Source organism: Neolamprologus multifasciatus, chromosome 1, assembly GCF_963576455.1.
Source record: "Neolamprologus multifasciatus chromosome 1, fNeoMul1.2, whole genome shotgun sequence".
In the NCBI taxonomy this organism is placed as follows: Eukaryota; Metazoa; Chordata; class Actinopteri; order Cichliformes; family Cichlidae; genus Neolamprologus; species Neolamprologus multifasciatus.
Window position 1 is genome coordinate 38930878 of NC_140439.1, and position 27225 is coordinate 38958102.

Genomic DNA, 27225 nt, shown 5'->3' on the forward strand with positions numbered 1-27225 from the left:
AACGACGGCGAGAAACACTCGTTATTTCAAACTCATCCAGCAATCAATCACACATGAATGCAGCGCATGTTTGAACACTGGAGCAGACAATAAAAGATCTTTACCTGCAGATCCATGAGAGGAGCAGAAGAGCGGCCTCTTCACAGACAAAGAGATGAAGGAGAAGGAGGCGAGCCAAAGTTTGCTTGGCTTCCTGGAGCTCGTGGCTCCCCGTTAGGAACTCGTAGGGAGTGTTTGGCTCGCAGAGCGAGTAAATGAGGGGAACATGTTAGTACACCGAGTCTGAGGGAGTTTGGCTCCCAGCTACGCTCTGATTAATATCAGATCTCCCTCTCTCCTCGCCGCCTCTTGACAATCTTGTCACATCTGGCTGACAAATCCTCACAAGCCTTTTGGTGGCAGCGCAGAGCACGGGGCGGTGTGTGTGTGTGTTAGGGGGGCAGGACGGGGGCCACGAGGGGCGGATCGCAGCTCAAGGAGACGCTGAAGGGGGTAAAAGGCTGGAGCAGATACACACAGATACCCCCGCCCGCCCCTCATCCTCTCACGGATGGACCCTCGTGAAGCTAATGAAGCTGATGAGGCTGCAACACACACACACGTTTATATATAAAGACACACAAAGCAAAGTGCAGCCCTATAAACACAGGCCGGGGTCTGTTGCCCTGCAGCGCTGGAGGAGAGCAGAGACACGCAGAAACAGCGGAGCTACAGAAGGAAACAAAGGTGGAGATGAAGACAGGACGAGAGGAAAAGTCACCGAGGGCCGACTCGCACAAATAATCGCTGCCTCGGCCTCCTCAGAAAAACAACCTGTTAGAGGAACAAAGTGTGCGGACGCAAACACAATAACACGATGAGTGAAATTTACATTCTTACAGTTTTTACTTTTTTTATTCTGCTGTAAAATAAAACGAGGACGTCGCAGATATAAATCTGCTCCTCACACCTTCGAGAGGCTGTTTTATTATTCTGTGTTTGACTGATTATGTCCTCAAATCTCAGATTTATGTCAACGCATTTCAAACACGAGGTCAGACAGTTCAGCTGATAACAGTTAGTTATCGTTTTCCACACACACCAGTGTGTAAGTGAAACCGCTAACGGGGCATAAACCCACGCTGGTTAAACTGTTTACACACACACAGGCGTGAAGAGCTGCTACCGACACCGCCGCCGCCACCGCCACACAGACGGCTCAGCTAATTGTTACATGATGGCTGCAACAAAACATTAGGCGGCTCTTAAATTACATTCCGACAGGCTGCGGCCGCGAGGACCCGGCCGGCAGCGAGAGGCAGCGAGAGGCAGCGAGAGGCCACGCCGCTCTGCAAACAAACCCACAGACACACAAACAGGCCTCTCAGCGCCTCAGAAATCACCTTAGAATAAATCCAAAGAAGAGAAAAAGGCGAATGCAGAAAATTATCTAAGAGGAAGAAACGGCGAAATAAAGAAGTGCAGAATTTGACTCATCCGGGTTGTTTTCTCTTTGGATTGTCGGTGACCAGAGAGAATAAACATAACGTCTCCATCAGAGTGTTTGCGAGCGAGTCAGAGATGCACACACGCCACGAAAGAAAGTTTCAAAAACTTTAAAATCATCTTTATGTGAATTTAAACTCTCCGCCTGCACAGATGCTCATTTTCACATTTTTAAACTTATTAAAGGACTTCAAACACAGTTTTTCTGGCATGAATTCTTTACTTTGCAGGAGTAAAGTGTAAAAATCCACAGAGCTGGTGTGATAACAGAAACCCTGAATATCAGCTCGAGACCACCTTTCTGTTTTCGCCTGATCAGTAACAGGATCAGGACACGCTGAACGTCTACGTTCAACAACCCAACGCGCCTGTCACTCCGGTCGGCACAACTCCATCTTTGTTAATCGCGTCCTGATGATGTGCGAGACGAGCCGTGGCACACGGAGGACGGCGGCGAAGCGCTCTTACCTCAGCCATTGTCATTAGTCGGATGTTTCCAGGGATACCGCTGAGTTTGCCATTCCCTGCGAGTCCCACAAAACAACTGCCTCCAACTCTCCTGTCCGCACAAGTACTAACGCGAAAGAGCCATCACACCCAGCAGCGTCTCCTTCAACAGCAGACACACATGTGCTCCTCTCCCTCACACACACACACACACACACACACGCAGCCGGCACTCGAACAAAAAACAGAGAGAAGAAGAAGAAGTCCCTGTGCTTTTACTCTCACTGCACACACACAGACACACACGCCTCCTCTGCTTTCTCTCCTCTAATGCCGGACTCGCTCTAAACTACTCAAGATGTTCAGTGTGTGTGTGTGTGTGTGTGTGTGTGTGTGTGTGTGTGTGTGTGTGTGTGTGTGTGTTGAAACTGGGCACAGGGGATTGGAATGAGATCCTCCTACTCGGCATTCTCACCTCAGGAGCTGCTCCCTCCCAATCCCACACACACACACACACACACACTCACACGTGCACGCAGAGGTGCGCATGCCTTTCTTTCACACATGTGCGCACACACACACAGACACACACACGCCTCCCCCCTCAGAGTCACAGGGCAGTCCCCTCACAGCTGGCTGGAAGAGGGCATGACACTCATCTTTCACAGAGATTTGATCAAAAGGAATCACAAAGGCTGGAGGCTCTCCTAATGCAGTCAGGGGAGACTCTCCCTTTCTCCCTTCTCTCCCTTCTCTCCCCTCTCTCCCCTCTCCGTCTGAGTAATGCTCTAAATCAACGCTGCCCCTCTCGCTGCACACAGCCCACTGTGCGCGTCTGGATTCACCTTAGCGCCGCTCTGTGAACGGCCTCCGTAACAAGTTATGCCTTGTGCCGTCAGGAATGCGTAAGTGTCTGTGCCGAGCGTTTCTCAGGAAGACGGGGGGGACGCCGCGCATGGCGAAAACCGAATCTGCGCTACCGGGAGGAAGACGTGCACCTCGGGCCGGGGGCGGCAGATCTCTGCGGTACAGTCGAGCGCTTTTCTGTTTTCAGGAGATGCTGTGCAATCAAGAAGAATAACAAAAACATATCATTACCTAAGCTTTGTCTAAAGGTGTGAAGGCGGGCGGGAGGAGAGCCACACAGCGATTATTCAGTTTGAAAATTTGGGGCTAAAATGTTGGTGGGACTGAAAGAATGTGGCCAAACGTCAGGAATAGTGGAAACAGCACAGCTCTTAAAAGATAATAAAATCTAAACATTTGCAGTATGATGCACACACACATGTGTAACCTCAAGTTTAACATGTAAACTCCAGATTTAAACCAGCAGCCACTGAAGGAACATTTATTCTCATGAACATCCCAACTGTGAGCCAATGACATCAGCCAGTGATTCACAGAGGAAATACTAAACAAACAACAGTGAGATCACCGTTTTACATATATTTAACACTTCTTACATCAGTTTCCTCTTTTTTTCCTTTTTCTAAGGTCGAATCGACCCAGCGAGCATCAGCTGACGGCTCAAATAATCTGATTTAAATTTAAAACTACCTCCAAGAACCTCTGATAATTTATTATTACTATTAATTAATAACTGGGGTAACGGAGACAGACAGTCACAGGTGAAACGCTCACCTGGTCTCATGTGTGCAGGTAACTGAGGCTGAGGGGGGGAAAGCAAAACTGCACCAATAAAAACTTGACCTGACAGCACAGGTGGTACGCATCGCTGTCACGTGACATGATGATGCAAACCTCACACACCTGCAGGACAAATCCATTAAATACAGATGTTTTAAACTAAACAGCTACTGGATTATTTCATGAAATGTCCTTTTTGTGTCTGTATCTGTGGAAATGTGGGGATGAGTGATTTTCAGTCTTTTTTGGACCCGAGTCCAAACATCAGGTGTGTCGTGGGCCACACCTGGGCCCACAAATTAGCCAGAAGCTGCACAAGTGCAGGTCCTGTGACTGCAGCTCGAAGGCCGACGTACCTGCGCTCAGCTCCGTGTGAAACGATGAACACACAGTGGAAAAGGAGCTTTTTTAAAGCGCTGACACTGCAGGAACACTGACAGAGTGAAGGAGCGAGAAATTCGACAAGTGATGTGTGAGTAACTTTTCAGCTTCTGCCCTTTCTTCCTTTCCTTCCCCTCCTCCTCTCTGCATCAGAGGCAACGCTCTGCTGACTTTAGCCATTAGAGGCATCTGCTAATCCACAAATTACACAGCAAGTTTAAACAGGCACACCTGGTCTGCTCTACCTGTGCAGAGACAGAGGGCGGGGAGGGGGCGGCGCCACCTGACGGGTTTGAAACTGAAAGCATGAAACCTCGCTTTGACTCTTTTCCTTTTTCTGAGTTTGAACTCGCGCAGAGAGCGTCGGCGAAGCGGCTCTTCTCGCCATTCTCCTCGAATAATCTCGTTTTCCTTCTTCTGACCCTCCGAAGCAGCAGAGGGAGTTCACTGCCTTGCTCAAAGGTAGCTCGGCTGCAGCGCTGCAGGGAGGGAAGAGTTTTACTCATCCGCTTTCCCCGCCCACATTCTTCCCAGCGAGGAGCTCGACCTGACATCCGTCCAATCACAAAGCTGCTCCCCTAACCTCTAGGCGAGCAACACCCGCTCCACTCGACATTCAGAAATTCGCCAAGCGGCCTCGCTAACTGATAAAAATGCAACTAATGGCCCTTGAAGTTGGACATTAAAACTGCATTACTTTCCACAGGAGATCAAAGCTGTTCTTATTCGTGAAAAGCGCAGAGTGTTATGAGGTTACATATATGGATAAGAGACATCCCGTCAAGGCATGTATCGTAAGGCTGGAAAGCCCCGCGCTCCCCCTGCGGTCGTCCAGGCAGGCAGATCTGCTTACCGGCCTTGTATTTATTCCAGACCTAGGGGATGCATAGCAAACACAGCCGCAGACCTGGCCTGGATTAGGTCTGCGCCGCTTGTCAGATTGCTGCTGCTCCCTGGGCCGGAGCGCCGCAGACGTATTTGTGCCGCGGGGGCCGAAGGTGGAAGCTGCAGCAAATAAACTCCATGTGCAGCAGAACAGGTCACGCTGCCTACTTACACGTCTGTCATTAGCCTTCCTGCAGGGGAGAGCGGACGGGGCTGAGCGCTCCAGCAGATGAGCAGCTTTGGGAGAGCATTACACCCTCCTTTACATATTCTTTACATGCTGGAGCCAAGAAAAACCCTGCAAAAAACCCGATCGCACACTCACCGGCCTTTAACGCGACACGAGGCACCGGGAGGGATTCCAGGAGTCGCTTTCTTTTGAGTGTTTTGCCTCCCAGCAAAGAGAAAAGCTGAACATTAGATAATTAATCTGAGGGGCTGACAAATGATTTGATTTTGAAAGAGAAAATCACAGCTGCTCTGACCCCGGGAAGGCGTCCAAACGTCCTGTTTTTGTGTAAACAGCGTCTGAAACAGGCAGTGTTTGATTTACAGGAACAGCAGGAGAGTTCAGCTCAATTTAAATCACTACAGCAGCCAAAGTGCTTAATATTATAAGGCACCTGGCGACAGTGGTGAGGAAAAACTCCCTTTTAACAAGAAGAAACGTCCTGCAGAAGCAGGCTCGGGGAGCAGGGTGGCTGACGATCACTTTTTAAATATGAATTTGAGTCAAAAGTAATGAAAATATGAGTAAATCAAATATGAAATGAACATTTACCCTGAAAGCTGTGCACAGTTTGGTTGTTTCTGCAGGATAATCATGAAAACAGCATCACTCCTGTTCCATGAACAAAGAGCTGGTTTTGCATTTTTGCACAAAAGGAAAGATGTCAGGCGTTGTGTGGAGGCGAGGAAGAAGGAACCCAAACACAGGACTCACAGGTAGGTGAAGACTGGTGAAGGTTTATTATAAGGAGTGGAGGAACAGAGGGTGAACGGACACTGACTGGCTGACTGAACTGAGAGAACACGGGGAGGACAACATCACACGAACATCAATGACACGACAAAGAACTGGTGAAACCGAGGAACTTAAATACACAGGTTGAATGATGACACTGATTGGAAACAGGTGAGTACAGGGCTGAACATAATCTGACTAATGACACGAGAGACAAGCCGACATGGGGAAAAACAGGAAGTGAAAACATTGATGTGGGAAAACTGAAAACACTGGGTCACCGACCCAGGAACCCTGACAAAAGAAAAGTTTGTGATATTTATATTTTTCAACAAAAGCCCCACAAACTGGAGCCACTTTTATAATTTTGCGTGAAGAAAGAAGTCCAACAAGCTTCATATTCACCAGCGGGGGATTTACTGACGTACATGAAGCCAAAAGTCTAAATCTGACATGAACTCAGGAAACGAATGCAAACCCGCTGACTTCAAAGAGAATCTGGTAACCTACAACATGTTTTAAGACTCCAACAACGTCCTGTTGTTTCCATGACTGTGCCATTACATAAAAGGCCCGTAGCATCGTCACACCATCAGCTGTAAAGATGTCTGCCTTCTCTTTAAATGTGGTGAAAGTGAACGTCCACGTGGCGTGCAACGGCCAAAAAACCAAACATCATAAACACAGCAAAGTCCAGAGACGATGACCTGACGACTTAAAGTCTACCAAACTCATTGAGGGCAGCTCCATGTTGGAATTACATCCTGCAATCGCATCGCAGTGGAGAAGGAAACGTGCATCGCTGCATGGCGAGAGGCTCAGAGTCACAGCTGTGGTGCTATCAGACGCTAGCTGATAACGGTCCCCCCGTGAAGGGCGACAAACTCAGCAGCACCAAAAGAGTCAAAGGGAACTTTTGATATAGTTTGATATTGTTTCTTTTCAAAGGAGCTTGCAAAGAAAAGTGTCTGGACTTCTTTAAGTTACTTGAAGTTTTTCAAGTAACTTAAAGAAGTCCAGACACTTTTCTTTGCAAGCTCCTTTGACTACGATGACCTGGATGACTGAGAACCTTCACAGACATACTGTGTTTCTTTTATTTCCTGGCGTAAGCAGTGAAAACGACTCGGTCGGATTAAAGATTTGAGCAGAAAAACCCCCGCGCTGCACGCTGAAGAGTAAATGCGTGCACGATAGTTTTAAGAAAGCACGATGGCGCAGACGCTGAAGGATAAACCTGCAGTAATTTTAGCTGCACACTTCATTTACAACAAAGTCTGTGGACTTTCAGAGTGACGGGTCATGATTTCTAAACAAAGACATTTCTGCTGAAGGTTTTTGGTGCTTAGAGGAACACGCGGTGAACGCCGTTTAGTCCCATTACAGCAGAGAGACGGCAGAACTGGATCACTGCACGGGTGAACCAGCACTGATATCCCTCTTTAGATGCACTTGGAGCTCGTCCTTGGTTAGCGTTGCTTCCAAGTGTGCTGTCTTATCTCTCATCTCGACTACCACATCACGCAGAACCTGCCCCAACACAGCACAGTGTGTGTTTGCATACATGCCATGTGTGTCATCCAAGTGTCGGCCTGCCTTTCCTCACTTTAGTTGACAGTAAGAAAGGCCAAGAGGGGAGCTATTACCTCACCGTGCTCTGCACACTCCCCGTACCAGACTCCGGCCACCACCACGCCAAACGGGCCGAGGTCCGCCCGTCATTCGGTGGCATTATTCAGCACAGACACGCTCACGGGGTGACTGTAAATCACACGGGATTACAGAGGCAGAAGGCTGCTTTAAAGTGAGAGATGGAAGATGTTGGAGTGATCTGCTTACAGCTGCAGATGTGGAGAAGCAGTGTGTGTGTGTGTGTGTGAAGGAGATGGAAAACACTGTAACAAGAAAAAAGTGAGGAGAGCACTTTCGCCATGCAGCATGAGGGGAGGTCAGAGCTGTTCACGCGTGTGGGAGGCGCGGGGCTTTCATACAGATTGGTTTTATATAAAACAGCAGCAGTGAAAGCAGCACCAGCTACTGAGTGCACTCGAAATGTTAACACAAGACCACAGAGTATTAGTGCTTACTATTAATATATTCTTCTCTCTTTAGTTTGTGAGTAAAGTGTGGAGGATGGCGATGTAAATATACATGGAAGCTGATGGTACGGAGCTCTGTGCACAGATGACCAATTTCACGTTTTCAGCCGACCGCGTCCCCGTCGCCGTTTCCTCCGTCACGAATTAAAATCATGCACATATTTCAGCTCCTGTGTTTCACACTGACGTCACCGGTTTCCTCATGGAGTAAAATATCGAAGCACACGACGTGTTTGAGAAACGATCAAACTCTGTGTATATTTGTACAAGAGGGTGGCGTGACAATTAATAACACCCACAATTTCATCAAAACTGGAGCTCCGCCTCCTTGGACGGTCTGTTAGTACAGTGACCTCACAGCAGCCATATTATTGGTCACATGTTGTCATTAAAAGGCTCCAAAAGGCTCCAACAGCACAAACACGGTGCAGAGGTCCAGCTCAGGTGAAGCTAGCAGCTACAGCCGCCTGTGTCACCATCCACCTGTCAGTCAAAGAGGCCACGCCCCTAATAATGCAAATTTTAATCCTTAATACAATTTAAAATTTGGATGGCAGGATGTTTTCTATAAGCGCCGCAGATTACATTTAAAATAATCTGCAGTCAAACTAGAATAACGGCTTCACACAACAAGCGCGTTGCAAATAAACAACGTGAAATTCAGAATTTTCAGACGCAAACTTGTCATGTGGTATAAATGCATATATACACACACCACAGTCAAAGAATTCAAGAAGAAATGATGAGCTCTGTGTGTGAGCTTAAATCATAGTATATCCAGCACACTTATTTCCAAACGCAGTCGTCTGATTGGTCAGATCCGGTTATTCACATGCAAAAAAAACCAAAAAAAAGGTAAAATTGGGCTGAAAAATATTTTCAACACACAAAATATTCGGACAGACTTTCCGGTGTGTGCAGGCCGTTACATTGTGAGCATTACTTGGCTATGCAGATAAAATTGAGCAATTTTAAATCTGTTTTGTTTGTGGTAACTCAATCTGGCAGCCCATTAGCTTGTCGCTGAATTAGCCTCGGCGCTTGACAGACTTCCGGTTTAGCCGGCGGATATCTGTGCCAAGACTTCCTGTTCCATGCTAATAAGTTCCAAAATGATCGTCAGCGGGCGGCTGATGAGTCTGAGGTACGATTTTGGCTCCACAAACAGATCTCAGGCTAAAACTGGAAAACAGCTCTCAACATTCTGACTGTTGATGATTCAATACTGTTTATTCACACTGAGCTGAGGACGGAGCTCCTGAACATTAATGCAGAATCACCTCACGTGCACAGTTTGACAGCTCTGCCAACGTCCTTTTCAAAGTGTTTCTACTGAATGAGCTCTTCTGCGAGGACTTTTTCAAGCACATGTTCTGCTCCACCTGTTCATCTGAAAATGATTCATACACAAAAACACTTAAACACAACATGTATTGTGTAAATTACACCCACCCACAGACAAAATGTAAATCTAAAATTTAAAAGTGGTTACAAAATATCATTTAATATATAAAATAGCTCCCGAGCCCCTTCAAACGCTGCACTTTCCTCTCGTCTGTGTGAAAATTAACTGTTGAAATTATAAATCTATTTTAGGTGATTCTGTTGATGCCTTCCTCTAATAACTTAAACCAATTTATTTAACATCAGCATGTTTTTTAAACAGTAATTCTCTGACGACATACACGCAGCCCTGTTACCGACACCAGCTCACTGCTCTGTGACATGATTGCATTTATCCAGTGACGGATTGAGCGTGTCGCTGACAGACGGAGCCTTTACTGCTGTGTCTGAGTAAATACTGATACTGCAGCTGCTTTATAACCTGTTACCAAACATTACAAATATATATGTGAAAAACAGATAAAATATTAAACTCATTTATGTCATAATAACAATCAAAAATATTAATTCAACCTGTTTAATTTTAATAAATGTTAAATCGAATCTGCAAATATAAACCTTCTGTTATTTTTCATATGAAAGAAACTATACCCTGGTGGGGATTGCTAATTTCTTGTTTTTGATTTATGTATGTTTTGTTTTGTTTTGCTTTACTTTTGTTTCATATGTTGTTTGTTTTAATTTAAGAAAATTTATGAATGAGAGGTAAAACGTGAGGGGGTAGGGACAAATAAGTAAATACTTCTACCTACTCCTTTTCAAACAAATAATGGAATAATATATTGTAATGATTGTGAAGGCTCATGTTTGAAATGTTTGAAATAAAAATGAACTGAACTGAATTCTTTGTGATATTTACATATAAAACAAAATGATAAAATAAATAATTTCAACAGTTTGACTGCGCCGAAGCACGAGGCTGAACAGCGATGTGACGCAGAGCTGAAGTAAAGAACACGCCGCACATCTTGCTCGTGACACACTGATGCACGGTGGAGCAGCTCGCTGTCCCTGCATGCATCTGCTCCCATGGTTGCACCGACCTAACAGCCTCGCTTTTCTGCTTTTGGGGCAGTCGAGCTTCAGGGAGAGGCCTGATCTCTGCTTCCATCCACAGAGCATTAAGACTCACTGAACGCTGGGATGAAGATGAAGATAATGGGAATCAGATGCTCAGGCCTTCTCACTCACTGTATCCCAGCCCGGTGAACCGTTCTGGACATGTCACGGTAGCGCTCACCATCATCATCATCATCATCATCACAGCACCGAATGAGGAGGCGTGTTTGGAACAATGGTGATCATCGCTCCCAGCGGAGACTTGAGCGCTGGAGCTGCCCTGGAGGCTTTCTGAGGCACACAGTTGTTATTTTTTCACCCATTTCTAATCTCGGAAAGCTCACGATCGAGCTGGTGGCACCACCGAACAGCGAGTGGGCTAAATATCGAGTTGATTCTGGCAGCTCGGCGAGCATAAACACGTTTTAAAAATGACAGCAGCAGCACTGAGAACAATCGCCGAGATGCAAACAGGCTTCCTTTATACACAATCTGGGACTCATCATCTGTGGGAAGTTCAATAGGAAGCACTTCTGATCGGCTGTTGTACAACAACTGTCAGTGCTGGAAACCACACACTCATCCTGCATTCCCACTTCAGTCTGCAACTGCCATCTATCTGTCAGTCCAACTTTCTGTGCAGCCGTTAAACAGCCATCATTGCTAAACATTCGTTTCCACCCAGCGTTCAGGACGCCTTCCAACACGGATCCATCTCAGTTGCTGGGTGTAGATGAGAGCTGCCGAGGAAGGCTGTTTCTGGAAACCTGTCACGCTCGCATGAGGAAAACTGATGCGAACCAGCTGGCTGTCTGCTCACACTGCCACTGAAATGATGTGAGGACATCCCCGCAGAAGACATGTGGGACACACCTGCAGGTAAAGCCATTAAACAGTCTGCTGTAAAGCAACGAGACAAGCAGCCGTCCTCCAGACAGTGGAATAATCGCAGGTACTTGATGTCGAATGGTGCTCGTGAGGCTGGAGATCACTGACATTCACAGACTGGAAGATCAATTCTTTTATAGGAAGTCTGAAAATGGATGAGTCTGTTAATTTACCCAGAATCCAACACCGTCGTCAGCTTTGACTACACCCATTTGAAAGCAGATCAGCTGCACCGTGAAAACCAACGACCTCGTTCCTGTAACGCACATGTGAACATTTGGAGCTGTGTACCAAGGCGTTTGTGACGTGTCCTTTGTTTCCTGTGGGAATTTGGGGTGGGTCTCCAGTACATCCTCACAATGTGGAGGACGAGTTGAGTTTGGAGGTCAACTCATCCTGCTTTGGAGGTCAGTGCCTCTGACTCTCTGTTAACATTTGAGAGGCAACTTTAGTCTGTTCATGTTCGCAGCAGAACTGTAGCAAGAACATCGCGATTTAAGCTAACAATGAAAAACACCAAAATCATCCAGGAAAGTAAATCTCCAAAAGTTGATTCTGTTCATCTGGACGCAGCGTTTTGTGGGAGAAACGCTTCAGATTTGGGGTCCTTAGGGACTAGTAAAGCGCTATACAAATACAGGCCATTTACCACTACAAGTCCTCCCCCATGGCCGTCTACACCAAAGTAAAACAATTAAATGACAGAAAACTTCTTTTTATTCTACTATAGAAATGTCTACTTTTGTCAGTAAAATAAATAAATAAAAAAACCTTCCGGCCCACTTAAGATAAAACGTGGGCTGCATACACCACACAGTGTGACACCATTTATCAAAAACCTGCCACTCCTCCACAACAATTCCAAATGTTTTAACCTGACGAGCTTAAATTGCATTGTACATGTCGACATCAAAACCTCAGAATGGGAGGTGCTGAGTCTGATTCCAGCTGCAGGTGTAACCTTCACTGGGCTGCGAGCTGGAGATCCACAGCAAAGACACCTCCGAGCCCCCACACCCTCAGCACAAGGACAACATGCTGGATGTGAACTGAATAGATTCTAATCATGTAAAATCAATTTGACCAGTTTTACAGTTTTCTATGTAATAAAATTACATGTAATTAAATTACTTTACATGTTGGGCGTGATTGTTTTTCTTTTCGAGTCAAAATCATCAGACTTTGGTTTGACTGAGTAACAATAAGATGCGTCTGCTTTGCAACCTGATTGTGGCCCACAGTGGGCCAACATTATATTTACATATAATGTTTAATACGTTCTTATGATGAACTGTGGAAAACAGCAATAATAACTAATAACAATTGTAGTGCATATTCACAGCTGTCATTTGCTGTTCTGTTTACCAATTACATGCAAATAAATGGGAGCATTTATCGTTTTAGCCCAGAATGAAGCTGCGATTTCTTAATTACTTAATTACCGCGGGGCCTGAATTTAGCATCATCAGTTTAGCTGCAGTCTCATAACACAGGGATTTAAATCATTTCATGCTCATTAATAAATGAATAGCTTGCTTTGGTTTGCACTTTAAATTCAAGTTGTCACATGACCCAGATATGGCATCGGATGACTAAAAACAGCGCGGCGCTGCTCGTGCTCTCTCCTCCCATCGCTGCCATCCCGCGCTGTGGCGACAGAGCTAATAAATAAAGCTGCTCCCTCTCCTCTCATCCTTCATCCATCCGTCCATCCATCCCTCCACCCCCCCTCCCTGGAGTCTGGTATTGATCAGACATGTCCACATTAGAGGGAGGGGAGATGCTTTTATGATAATCCACCCACCCTAGCCGCCACTCGTAATGGCTGCATTAGACGCTCATCCCCTCCGCACCCGACACCTGGCCCTCGCTCTCTTCGGACTCACTGTTTGCATTACAACACTGTTTAATGGGCTCTTTAGAGGGGCTGGAGGGGGAGCGGGGGGGGGCCTGGGGGCAGGAAACTTTCCAAGAGTTTCCAGTAGATGAGGACCCAGCAAGGAGCCACTAGGAAGGTCCGGTGCGAGAGTGATAGATGGCACTACGGTGAAGTGGAGGGCGGGGGGGCTGGAAGTGGGGGTCCATTACCTATTACTGAATGCCCTCTCTGTCTAGCCACGCCACTCAGCTGGCTGTCTGATGGCGAACTCTCGGAAGTGGAGCTCTGGACGAGTGCGTTCTCCGACCGAACCCAGACACGGGGTCAATCAATAGCTCTCTCTCTCTCATTACCTTCCAGTCAAGACAATCCCGATACTTTCTGACACAAACCTAAAGAGTCCGTCCACAAATGTGCCTGAGCTCAGCTAGAGATCCAGGCAGGTGGGTCGCCCGTGACGGGAATCACGCCGGGCAGCGCTCTACCTTCACATCACTCAGCAGCCGACAGCAGAGAGAGGAGAAAATACAAGGATAGAGAGAGCCACCTGGACACCATCAGTCTCAGCCAAGGTAAACATCTCCGACATTCCTCCCGGCACACTGGACTACAGGGGTCAAAGGTCATAATGACAAACGAGTGACCCAGAAGCCCTGAGAGGCCAAGAGAGGTGCCTCTGGAATCTCTCAGCAGGGGGACGGAGGACACAGAGACACATTCACCAGGCCAGGAAAAAAAGATAGTTGCAAGGCCGGGGTGCAAGACCCAACCTGCAGCTCCTCAACATGAAGAAGAAACGCCAAGCGAGCGCTGTCGCCTCACCTTTTTCACCATTTCAGCCCGTGCCAAGTATCTCCACTTACCAGGTTTGACAAGCTTCTGTTATTGAGCCAAACTTTGAAGGCTAAATCGGACGAGAAGGAAGAACAGGAAGTGGGTGTCGGCTGCAAACCGTTGGACAAATTTCAGCCTAAGCTTCCCGTGGTAGTAGGCAGTTGTAACTTAGGAATGCATATTGACAATATTTCATGCGTCAGGAATGATGGGTATGTGAGGGGGTGGGGGGCTCCAAGGGTGATGATGATGAGGCACAACTGGAAGCTGTTCTGGACTCTTCCCAGATGTCTGCAATCTATACAATAAACATCAATGTTGGAGCTTTGTGAGCCGGTTATTCCCAGCCAGGGGTACAAACGCTCCTGGAGCCGCAGTTAGAGAGTTCCTGCACAGATTAGCTCCAGTAATCTTACAAACGCAAAACTGAAATGATGATTCAGTCAAACAACCGTCAGGAGCATCACGGCTAACGGTATCCATAATAAGGGAAAGACAGTAGAAACAGGAAGACGCTGTAAACGTCCACACAACCTAAATGTAACCAACATGTGAAAACAACGTAACGTAATTATTACCAGTTATTATTTAGTGACAGTCGCTCACACATCTGAGCAGTTTGCTGTCCAACTCCAACAGAACATCAACTGAAGAGAAGAAAAAAGTTTGAAATAAGTGGACGACATCTAAAGACTCCATAAATGTCCAGAATGACGACTTCTGTCATCGAGAGACTAAAAACAGGCAAATTTGGAAACACTCGCTGTCACTGTGACGACGTGTTACGTTTTACTGACAGTAAACTCCTGATACCATTTTTACGTGTGAAGGTTTCCTCACATGTGACACATTTGTTTAGGTTTCCTATAAAGTGCTGCCATTTATGTTCATCGTCTCACAGCATTCACACTTCCTGTCTCAGTACAGCTGCTGTTTGGAAATGAAGTTTGCATAAGCAGAAAGAGCAGAGTTACGCACAGCTGGCAGGACAAGTGGCTTGCCAAACACTTGAACCTCGTGTGGTAAATAGCCAGAACTGTAGTAATAGTTGGCACGTTGAGCCGTACTAAGCAGGGACTTGAGAAACTCCAGAAACAGGAAATGATTATAGGACACACATGTGGTGAGGTCGGGCAGATCCGGTGACCTACAGTACAGACAAAACAAAAGCTTAGTAGCTTTTGTTTGGGATCCAATGGTGACACGAAAACTGCACATTTTTCCTGAATTATTCAACTTTTTCATTAGTGAGTTTCACGCTTGTTTGCTGTTAGGAAAAAGTGGTAAGGCCGCTGATGCACAGAAAGACGGCGATTTTACAACTTATATAAACTACAAATAATACTGCACTGCTAGTGTGTACAAATATATCTGCATATAAGTATCTAAGGTCTTTGTGGCTGGAAGCTTTCTTGGTACTGACCAACCATGTTTGAGGTTGGTCACTGTTAAAGGTGGATGCAGCTTCACACCTGTATTGTTTCTGACAGACTGCAGGGGGCGACTCATCTGGAAGTCTGTGGGAAAACTCTTGGCTCACTCCATCTGTGTAGTAATTAGTTTGTGGTAATTAGATGAATTGCACTTTTGTTTTGTAATACCACCAAATCCAAATCTGAAATAATGATTACTTAGAAAGGCGAGCCACTGTAGCCTAGGCAACCTGAGGTTGTTAAAACTTTTAACTGTCAACGTTTCATTGACAAAATCACAACAACAGTCGTCTCAAAGCGCTTCATACTGTAAGGTCGACCCTACAATAATACATACAGAGAAAAACCCAACAATCATATGACCCCCTATGAGCAGCACTTTGGCGACAGTGGGAAGGAAAAACTCCCTTTTAACAGGAAGAAACCTCCAGCAGAACCAGGCTCAGGGAGGGGCGGGGCCATCTGCTGCGACCGGTTGGGGTGAGAGAAGGAAGACAGGATAAAGACACGGTGTTTGGTTTAAAGGAGTGATAAAAAATTGTAACTGTAAAATGCCTTAAACCTGCATTCTTTACAAAGGCCAGCAGGGGGCGACTCCTCTGGCCTCCAGTTTATAGTCTCAGTCTGGTTTCAGGTCTGGTAATGTGTCCATGTTAGCCTAACACTAGCTAACCATCCTAAACTTCACAGATCCTGTTTTCCTGTTTGACTTTATCGTAACAGCCACACTGTGGACTGGACTGTTTTTAACCCTCAGTGGTTCTGAGGGACGACACAGACAGGATTCAGGATGTCAGATGGAAGCAGACCAGTTTGGTGGGTAGACAGACTTTATTCTATGGAGGTCCAGACTGTGGCTGAGTGCAAGTAAGCAGAACCAGGTCTGAGCAGACAGACATTTAGATTTACAGGGACTGAGATTATTACTCCCTTGCCCCGCTCACCACTCAATGAATGTGTTACCGTAATATACTTTATTACTCAGGCTACCATAACGTTGTAGACATCAAGTTCATAATCATTATATTCCTATTGTGCATATTTATATTAATATGTATACAGAGATGGGCAGCACGGTGCATGGTGGTTAGCAGAAGAAGAGTTTGACTCCGCCCTCTGGACGGGACTCTGTGTGGAGTTCCGCATGATAAACAGTCAAGTCTTTAGCTTGCAAGCGCCTTGCTCTGATTTGGTGCCATATAAACAAAACTGAACTAAATATTGGCCTTTTCACCTTTGTCAGCTTCAGCTCTTGGGTTTCCAAGCTGACAAATATTCACTTTAAAGTCATCTCTGATCCTTTTACAGGCGATCTGCCTTCAAAATGCTTTTCAGACAGAGGGTCTCTCTCACTTTAGTGCCTGTAAGCAAAATCAGAGCCAGCTCCAGGCCTGCCGCTGTTTAGAGGAGCCTCTGACCTCTCTGACCTTTGACCTGAACAATCTCTGAACAGCCTCACAGGTACTATTCTGCATTAGTCACTACTATTCTGTCCTCTTTGCTGTCAGCATCAGCTGGTTGTGTAGGCAGATGACAGAAGCTAAGCAGATACACTGTGAGTGAAAATGTGAGTCAGTGTGTGAGAGTTCTGTGACTACAACCTTCATCGTTGTTTGACCTTTGAACTTCGTCCCAGCTTGCTTACGCTCCCTAACACAAACACTCATATTCCCATCCACCACGCTGGCAAAATGCTTCCCGAGAAAATTCATGGGCGCAGTGAATCATACAGGGACATCTGCTACTCTTTCATCCCTCAAAGGACTAAAGTGGGAAAGCAGCACACTGTATTCACTGATATGGGAGATCCAGATGAAAACATTTCAAGATTTTGGCATTGAAGTTGGTTTTCACTGTGTGGTTGTCCAGAACCTGCCTAACCCTGAGTTGTTAGTGACTCAGCACCATCAACATTCCTTCAAATATTTCTCTTTAAAGGTGCAGGTAGTCATTTTGTTCAGCTTTTTTAATAGAAAAAAATGTTGTGCTCATAAATTTACATTGATTAGCTGGTTATAAGCAACCGTATAAGCAAACTTTACGCTTTCCTGCTGATAAACAGATTGATTATATTCTCATCACAACAACAGTTGCCTCAAAGTGCTTCACATTGTAACGTAAAAACCCTACAGTAATACAGAGAAAATGTCTTTGTCTAACAATTTAGCATCCACCTAAAAAAGTAGGTAGGTAATGCAGCTCATAGAGGCTAACAGCATCAGCCAATAGCTAGCATCAGCTAACAGAGGGCTAAGGGCAAGCGCCAATAGCTAGCAGCAGCAAACAGAGGCTAACAGCAACAATAGCTAGCAGGAGCAAACAGAAGCTAACGGCAACAATAGCTAGCAGCAGCAAACAGAGGCTAACGGCAACAATAGCTAGCAGCAGCTAACAGAGGCTAAGAGCAACAATAGCTAGCAGCAGCAAACAGAAGCTAACAGCAACAATAGCTAGCAGCAGCAAACAGAGGCTAACAGCAACAATAGAGATTGAAAATGTGACGTCATTCAAGGGTAAAACCGCAAAGAATTCTGGGAACTCGTGGCAAGAGGTACTAGCGCACGCAGGCTTTCAATTGAAATCAGTTACACAGCGATAAAAAGAAACACAAAAAACTGTCAAGAAGCTGTTGTATTATTAACTGCAATAGCCGGTCGCATGACAGCCACGGGAAGCCGACGGGTAAAGAGATCGTTTTTTTATCGGATTACGTCGTTGAAGAGAAATTGTTCGAGACATGTTTCCGAAGTAAAAAGAGGCGACGGATGGCCTGGATTGCAGCCATTCAAAGACCAAATATAACGTCCCAGAACACTCCAGCTCACAGGTTAGTTTGCTCCAAACATTTCCACAAAGGTCAGTCTTCTGTTGTAGTTAATAGGTCATTTTTCATAACATAATTGGTGATATAGATTACAAGCAAGTCTGGCGCTGAACAGAAATTGTGGCGCTATGCTCATTTGTTTATTGTGCATAAATAGTGAATTGTCCTGACACAATATTGCGTTTCGCTTCTGTTATTACCATGGTACATTGACAAAAACATATACGTTTATTCACAGGATAAAGCAGGTTTTTTTGTATCACTAATTGCCCAGTATGATTACAGCATACAGTATTATTGTCACTGCTACATTTCTGTAATGCGAACCAGAAATTATTTCCACTACTAATTAATTACTGTTTAGCTTAAAGGTCCTATTAATAAACGGTTAACGAATGTGTATTTATGAAGACGATTTGTGAGACTGGTAAACTTATGATAGGTATGATGGTCTTTCGTTCTACACGGTGCATTTCAAGGTCCTGTACCCATCCGTCGGTAAACTGTTCCTGGGCTTGTTGCAGTGACCTGAAGTTACTAAACTTCATGAGTGTATGCACTCACTCCAAGAACCGTATGATTATAAATATGAGCGTGGTGAAAGTTGGGCAGCACGCTAACGTATTTTGTCCACTCTGTGCTCGTAAGGGTCTAACCCTTTCACTCCTTTGATTTTTTTCCTCATATCTTTTCTTTGACTTTTCATCAAGTCTGTCTTTGTACAGACCGGCATTGTTCTCCTTCGTTTTGTACATAACTTTTTTGGGGGGCAAAGAAAAAGCAAGAAGGTATTGGAACCGGAGAATGAACGTTTTGCGGTGCTGCAAATGCTTGTATTTGATGCGGTACTTGGATTGTTTTGCCACGAGTTACCGGCATGCAATGCGCGAAAGTCACGTGGTCTGTCAATCTCTATAGCTAGCAGCAGCAAACAGAGGCTAACGGCAACAATAGCTAGCAGCAGCTAACAAGGGCTAAGAGCAACCATAGCTAGCTAGCAGCAGCTAACAAAGGCTAACAGCAACTGCCAATAGCTAGCAGCAGCTAACAAAGGCTAACGGCAGATAATATGAGATAACAGCATTAACAGACAGAAAAGTTGAGTATATCCTTAACAACTCACCTCAGTCTAGCTGTTATCCGTGAGAAGTGAGCTTCACTGACTTATCGACTCTTTTCAGAAAGTTTTACAGCCTCCTCGAGTGTAAAAACACATGGATGCTCCTCACCTGGCATTGACAGCAGAAGTAAGCAGTCGAGTGACAGGCTCTGTGTGCGCTCACTACAGGTGGCCATAGTTTCTGAGGTATCTTGGGGCTATAAAAAATAAAATATCACAATATATTTAATTGTCTCATATCATGATGAGTTCTTACAAACATTAAATATATATATTAAATATAAAGATTAAATATTGTTTTTAGTACACTTTACTATACAGTGGGATGTGAACTTCTTATTCGCTGCATGCAAATTAGTATTTTTTTTAACCATATTTTTGCCATGTTACCATGTTTGACCTCATAATTGTGCTGTTTCAGTTTTTGATGACGTGAAACTGAGCGTCAAAACCTTTTGAAAAATAAAGCACCAAACACCACCAGTTCCTTTAACACCCAGCAGAGGTTCCAGCACTAATTCAGTCCCCATAGACTCCCATATTAAAATGTCCACCTTGTCCAACAGGAGGTGATGTTTGATATTGTAGAATCATCAGGGCCAAAGTGGCAGCTCTGTCTCCCAAAAGTTATGTTTGCATCCAACTTCCTGGAAGTTGCATAAAAACAAAGTTCAGCCGAGTCCCAATGTGGGACTGTCCTGTTCACAATGTTTTGTTTGACTTTTCTTTGGCGATGTCACAATTTGTTTGGTTTAATTCCCAAAACATCCTGGTTTTTATACAGTTTGGATAAAAATGGCCCTTTGGTAACATCACACACGTTCTCCTCTGTTGTATTGGAGACCATGTTTCCATTCCATGGTTTCCTGAAACAAAGAGCAGCCAGTATGAAAGCAATAGCACAAATGGTAAAATTACTACTTTGAGAAAATAATTGGGGCCTGTCACAGAGAAATTTTCTTCATTTTGGGACCATCAGTGGAACCCTGTGTGGTACTGAGACGGTCCCTGTGGGCCGCTGGTGCCATCACATCGGCCCTGAGCACTGCGGTGGATCAGCAGCCTTACGTGCTGCTGCCTTCAAAGAGGAGATCAGTGCTTTTGAAGGGGGAAGCGTTATGTACATCTCTGTCCCCACTTCTGATAGCCACGTGATCTCAGTGGAAACTAAATTAGCAGTCACACACTCCCACACGCTGTTAGCAGGCGGCTGGTTGGAGAGCACATCACAAAGGGAATAATTTAATCAGGAGCAGCACCTTTCATAAGCTTTCTCCCAGTGTCATCACATCAGACTGTGGCTGGGGACTAACAATGAGTGGCTCCAGTCGCATGCACACAGACCTTCACGGAGGGCGGGCCTAGTTCAGCTGGCTCACCTCTGGTAGGCTGCTGTTTGTTTCCAAGTGACTCCGCCCATCCGTCAGAGCTGATGAGGATGGCTCTGCATGCATTGGCAGTGTGCACTTATAGTGTTTTATTAATATGCAGACGTTTATGCAGCTGAGAACTCAGAGTAACGTGTTTACAGCCTGATACAAAAGCTGCTAGCTCCACCCTTTATAACAGCAGCCCACGTGTTTAAAGTTTGGGGCGTGGCCTCTCACAGGTGGATGGTGACAGAGGCGGTTGTAGCTGCTAGCTGTCTGCAACATGGAAGAAGGCGACTCCAACACGTCTCCTGCTTCAGTCACTGATTAAATCAGAGCAGCTGGCAACAACTCTGAGGGTGTATCTGCTCCATCATCGTTGCACTGATTCATAATGACGTCCAGTGTTGTGTCAGACCTGAACACAAGGCTGTGCAAGGCAGCTCCACAGAGAGAGACCACAGTTATTCGGCTCGTACCGCGATTAGCGCTCATGTGTGGACTCTCCAGTGTGTTTGGTGCTGCTGAGAGACAGGGCAACATGTTTAAGGGCAAACAATGTGTCACATACAGGTGTGTGCAAAGAACGAGCAGTTTAATACTTTAAGCTGACGTGCACCTCTGGGGTCAGGGCGTTTGGCATATTTGCACTTTTCCTCAATTATTCAATCGGTTATTGGCCTTATTAAACAAAAACCCCGGGACAGCCAATCGTGTGTGAGCCTCAGGTCTCTGGAAACACTTATAGTGTCTGTGATAACAGAGGTGGAAGACATAGATGGGATTTTTATGATGTGAATCAGGCTGACATATTGGAACAACCCCAGTCTGACACACATTATTACAAGACAAAGATAAAAATGCACAGTCACGCGGGGGCGACCGGCCGGCGACGCCTCGGCCAGCAGGCCAGCTGGACGTCAGGGACACCTCTGAGTTTGTCTCACATATCAGCACAGATTTAAAAGCAACTCAAGGATGAACTCAAAGGCTTCTGGAAAAAATAATCCTCATTTCATCATCACTCCTGCTCTCGCTTGATCCCCCGCCCCGGAGGTCATGCAAGTCTCCGGGGAGTTTGTGGAGGTAGGAGAGGTGGGGTGGTGGAGGGGGGGCGTACCAACAGGTTCATATGGAGGCCTTTGCTGCTGTGACACATTGTGACCTCCCCTGGGCTTTGGGCACAGCGAGAGCTCAGAGAGGGGGGAGGACGGCGGGGAAAGAGGAGGGAGTGAGGGAGGAGAAGAAGAAGAGAGGGCCTGTGCGTGTCTTCACAGTGTTTAGCTGTGATTAGAGCGACCGGCATCTCTGCGGTGGCTGTATATCCATCTGCCGCTCAGGGCCGAGCGGTGTGTTCCCGTTGCCATCCTCATGACCTCAGACCTAAACACACCAATTAACCACCACTGGACTTTCCACTTTCCTCAAAGTCTGGTCCAAACAAACACACCACTACATCTCCCCCCCCTGCCTCTGCTCATCTCTGATCTGCTGCTTCTCGCTCTGACCTACGAGAGAGAACATCGCCCTCTTTTAGCCAGCGGCAGACACGAGCCGGGAAATACGCACTCGGCAAAAATAGTTCCTCACACCGAACCACAAACGATATCCAAGTTTGTTTAACCTGATGGCTTTGATTACACCTCGCACTAACACGTCAACGTGTAACACGTGCCTCATGCTTTTTATTAGACCCCAAAAACTACATACGCTCTTTATTTTAACGACGACTCTGTTCTTTGTGGAATGATTGTACACCAGATTATTTATCTGTATATAAAAGAAATACCAGAAAGATAAACTTGATGTTTTTAAATGCTGAGCTCAAAATCCAGTGTTTGATATCTGACGTTGCAATGACCGGAAACTCGTGTTTCCTTTCAATGACACCATCATATTGTACAAAGGCCAGCGGGGTCCACATCTGCAGCAGGGGGTAGGCAGAGGTAGCACGAGAGAAATGGAGGCTACCAAATGTGGAGTTCATAAGCGATGGTTAGGGATGGGTATCGTTTAGGTTTTATCCGATACCGGTGCCAAACCGGTACTTTTGAAACGGTGCCGGTGCTTAAACGGTGCTCAAACCGGTTCTTAAAGAATGGAGAACACAAAATTGGTCCAAAAACCTCTCATATTCAGCTGTTTTTTTGTAAAAAGATAACAATGTTAGCCTTTTCTGCAGCTATGGGGCATATATGGTATCACTCTTGGCTGGAAGCAGCTTAAACAATGGAAAAAACACAAACTTTGTCCAAAAACCTCTCATGTTTAACTGTTTTCCACTTTTTCTTTGGTCATTTTAGCCTTTTTGTCCAGGGTGAAGGGAGTATCTGCCATCAAACAAGAAGACAGCTGCATGTAGCTATGATGGTGTTTGCTAGTTCACCTTACATGCATTAATGTAATAACGTGGTTAGCCTACTCAACGTAAATTACACACGAACAACATTAAGCTACTCACGCAGAGAAGAACGGCTGCTGCTGCATCATCATCCTCATCATTTCTGCTACACTGGCAGGGCTAGGGGCCAGGACTCTCCTCTTCGGGTTTTTGGGGGATGTTGCTAATTCCGGGTCCGATAACAGGCAACCCACAAGCAGTAGATGTGCTCGGTGTGAGGTCTCACAGCAAGCTATCAAATACGGCGCATTTCTCGGCTTTAAAAAAAAACACTATGCGTCGCCAGGTGTTTCATCAGATTTGAGGTGTTACCTTCTTTGACAGTATCACAGTATCAGCTTAAAGCACTTGTTGCAGCTGCTGAGTTTGCATCTTTTGCTGTGAAGTACAGCCAGACTTTGACCGCTTCGCCTTGGGCATTTTTAATCTATAGCTCTGCTCTAAAAGAACGTACGTACCTGGACCCGCCTACTATTCTCGGAAACTTAAAATGATTGGCTAGAATCTAAAGTGTATCATTCCATACCAGTTGGTGGCGGTAATGCACCTTTCAGTTGTTTGCCAACCGCCAATACAAATGTAAGGAAGAAGAAAGTGTATCACAGCTCAGGAAATAAAGCACCGAAATGTGCGCTGCTTTTCGGTCTGGTTACTACCGTTTATGTCAGAACCGGTGCCATGATGGCACCGGATACCGGTACCCATCCCTAGCGATGGTGCTGCACGATACATTTTTTAAATAAGTCAGAGAGGCTTCGGTAAATAAAACGCCTAAAGTTACGAGCGCTCAGCTCAGGTAGGGGCGCTTCTCCCCGTCCCCTGCGCGAGGATAATCCTGGCCTTTGTCTTTTTCTAAAACTTCCCCATCTTTGAGGAGCTGTCAGCAAAAACCAAACAATGTGTTTTTTGCTGCTTTTTAGCTTACGAGTAACTGCTGAGTCTGTGGCGTATAAGTCTCACCGTGTGAAACGTGCACAATGTATAAAAGCAATAACACATCGAGTCCTTTATGTAATGTGCTGCTGTCAGGTTTGTAAAGACGATGCCAGTAGGCTGTAAATCATTTTCCGGTAGTTTCTTGTGGCTTTTGTACATAAAGCCGTGCATATGAAGAATGTAACGCGTCATTAACTCGACATCTAGAGGGTGTGTGTAGTTTTGTAATCTCAGCCAACAACGAGGGGGGGGGGGGCTTGTGAATACGCCAGTGAAAACAGCTCGTGGTCGAGGGACGGACAGAGTCACTTTTGAACAAATTACATTCAATACACACAATTTTATTTCAATTAAACGTCATACATTATGTTTAGACCTGCTACCGATTCTCTTGGGGTCGGGGCTGCTGATCGTCGGCGCGCTGTGATCCATCTCACGTCTCCCTGGCTGCGAGGGGGGATGATGATTCCAGTTAAAGCTTTAAAGTCTGCGTGTGGAAGCACAGGCACAGAAACAGATCACCTCAGGCTCTGTGTTGTGGCACGGCTGTGTCAGGGCCGTGTTGGGACTTGTAGCAGCAGAGTCTTGACACTGAGCCCAGCAGCACCTGAGGGCCCCTAACATGCAACGGTGGCCTTGTCGAGGCACAAAGAGACGATGGAACCATTCGTCCCATCTGCTGGGGCCGAGACAGGGACGGTTACGGTCGGCGTTCAGAAATGGTGGCTTACGCTCTGTTTATTATAAAAACTGTGAATACCATGTGAAATAAATCAATATCAGAACCGCTGGAGTTTAGTTTCATCATGGTGCGGATATCTCACATCTACTGACGTTCTTTTTTCCCACTTTCACCGTGAGTCAGTTATTTTATATTTTCGATGCAACATCTCCCTCTGATGATTTACCACTCACCATCAAGCTGAAGAAGGAAGCTTTCCAGGCTTGTTTGGCCCAGCAGTCTCCTGAAGCAGCAGACAGGTATTGGAAGGCCAATACCTGTCTGCTGTTGTGGAAACAAAACCTCAGGTTTGGGAGGACTTTCAGCAGGCCTCAAAGACGTTCTGGCAAGCCATTCAGCAACTCAGTAAGGGAAAGGAGGGCTGGGTTCAAGCCATGTTCTGGGGGCTGGGGACATTGTCAGGAGGTGGAGGGAGCACTCTGACAAGCTCCTGAGCCAAATACAGAGTCCTATTTGGAAGAGACGAGCCTGAAGACTCCAGAGAAACTTGCTGGGGTTGTTTAGAAGCTCCCTGTTGGCAAGGTCCTACCAGGAAGTTCCTCATCCAAACACCAGATCAAGAACGGATGACATTCACCCTGAGATGCTAAAGAATCAATGTGGGGGTGTGTTGGTGGACTCGCTTTAAACTGCTCAGCCTCCCGGGGAAAGTTGACGTGTGTTGACGTTCATGTGTCGAGCTCAGAGGCAGACACGAATAAAACGTGGTTCAAATATCCGCCACATTTATCCTCTACATGTCAGACAGTCCTGATTTAGATAAAAGGCTTTAGATATGTTTGTTTTCATCCATGACATCCATCTGTGGACAGATCAATCTTTAGCTGAATGGACGATTCACAGCTGCTGCTGGTTCTTGTCAGTTGAACATTATCTTCTGAATTTTCTCGAGCCAATGGTTAGGTTACATTTTAACCACATGCTAAACACGCCTAGCTTAGATTAAACCATCTAAACTAGAAGATGTAACTCTTCAGCTTCTTTGTCAGATGGTTTTGATTTGATGAATCTGCGAAGATTTCCTATAAAAGTGTAGCTGTCATGTATCTAACATCACAGAGTTCACTATGTAAGCTGCTTTAGCTTATAGTTGTTTTGCTTTGCAAGCCACTTTGCAACCCACCTCCTCCTGTTTCTGCTCTCGCTGCCTCAGAACACCAAATATAAACGATCACAATAACAATCAGCGTTTGACCGCATTGTGTCAGATCCTGTTATTTGCTCTGTGAGGACCAGACATGGGCAGTAACCCGTTACTTGTAACGCGTTCCTGTAATCCGATTACTTTTTTCAAGTAACGAGTAAAGTAAGGGATTACTATTGCAAAAACGGTAATTAGATTACCGTTACTTTCCCGTAGGAACGCTGCGTTACTGCGTTACTAAAACTGTGATTTTTTGCGAGAATGTCTCATGACAGTGACGTAAGCGAGTGCGACGTTCGTGACAACAGCTGTGTGCAGATCAACAATGGATCATATATCGAGTGCAGAGAGAGTATGAGCGTGCAGCGTTTAAAGCGTGGAAGTACTGACCTTACTTTGAGTTTGATTCCATAAAAAGTGACAAAAACATTAGTGTCCGTTGTGCGTGGGAAGAAAACTTCTTTTTACAGCGAAAAAAACCCCTAAACTTCCAAACAAGCACCGAGTAGCTACGACGTAATGGGAAACTCACAGAGAAACTCGCGGATTCTTCCACTGACCGCTGCACACCTGCACCAGGGTAACCCTCCGCCTACCCCACTCCTGCTTTACAGGTGAAAATAGAGCAACAGGACCGCTAGTCTTTGACTTTATTTATTTTCTGCTGTGTTTTACTTGCATCTATTTGAAAGACTGAGTGTAAACACACAAAATATTTTATTTTATGTGCTGGAATGTGCAGAAAATAGGTTTAATGTTAAACTAATTTCTTCCAGTCAGAGAATGTTGCAGATAATTAAATGTTTGCTTGATGCATAAAGTTAAAAGATTAAAACTAATAAAACAAGTTTTAAAAAGAGACTTTTCCATTTGATTACATTTTGTATGATGATTATGCAGAAAAAGTAGAATTGGGCTGAAAGATCTATCACTTTATCACCTATTCAGGTTGTAAATCGTGTTTTTAAAAAGTAACTAAGTAACTAAGTGATTAATTACTTTTGAAAATAAGTAATCAGTAAAGTAACGGGATTACTTTTTGGGGGAAGTAATCAGTAATTCGTTACTGATTACTTTTTTCAAGTAACTTGACCGACACTGGTGAGGACAGTAACTGACTGATAGTGTTTCAGTTCACTGATCAAAACACACGCAGACACAGACAGGTAAAAATATTTGTACAGCTCTGAATCACAGGTGTTTGCTTGACCTAAGATGGCATCAGTAAGGCAATTTGAAATGAATACAGCAAGGTGGAAAATTGGATTGTGGAAGCTGTTTTA

The 27225-nt window shown here is 45.4% G+C and overlaps 1 protein-coding gene across 5 annotated transcripts in view; it reads right to left on the reverse strand.

Annotated features, from left to right (window-relative positions):
• bnc1 (basonuclin zinc finger protein 1) overlaps window positions 1–27225 on the reverse strand; it is a 68849-nt gene that overhangs the window by 17728 nt on the left and 23896 nt on the right. The window contains exon 1 of one of the 5 annotated variants that reach the window (XM_085160499.1): window positions 19353–19469. The exons of 2 other annotated variants lie outside the window; for them this stretch is intronic. Coding sequence is in view for 2 of the 3 variants with exons in the window: in XM_085160480.1 (XP_085016606.1) it covers window positions 1954–1968 (15 nt within the window). In the remaining variant the exon portion in view is untranslated. 2 more of the 5 variants (XM_085160480.1, XM_085160489.1) reach the window with 2 other exon arrangements.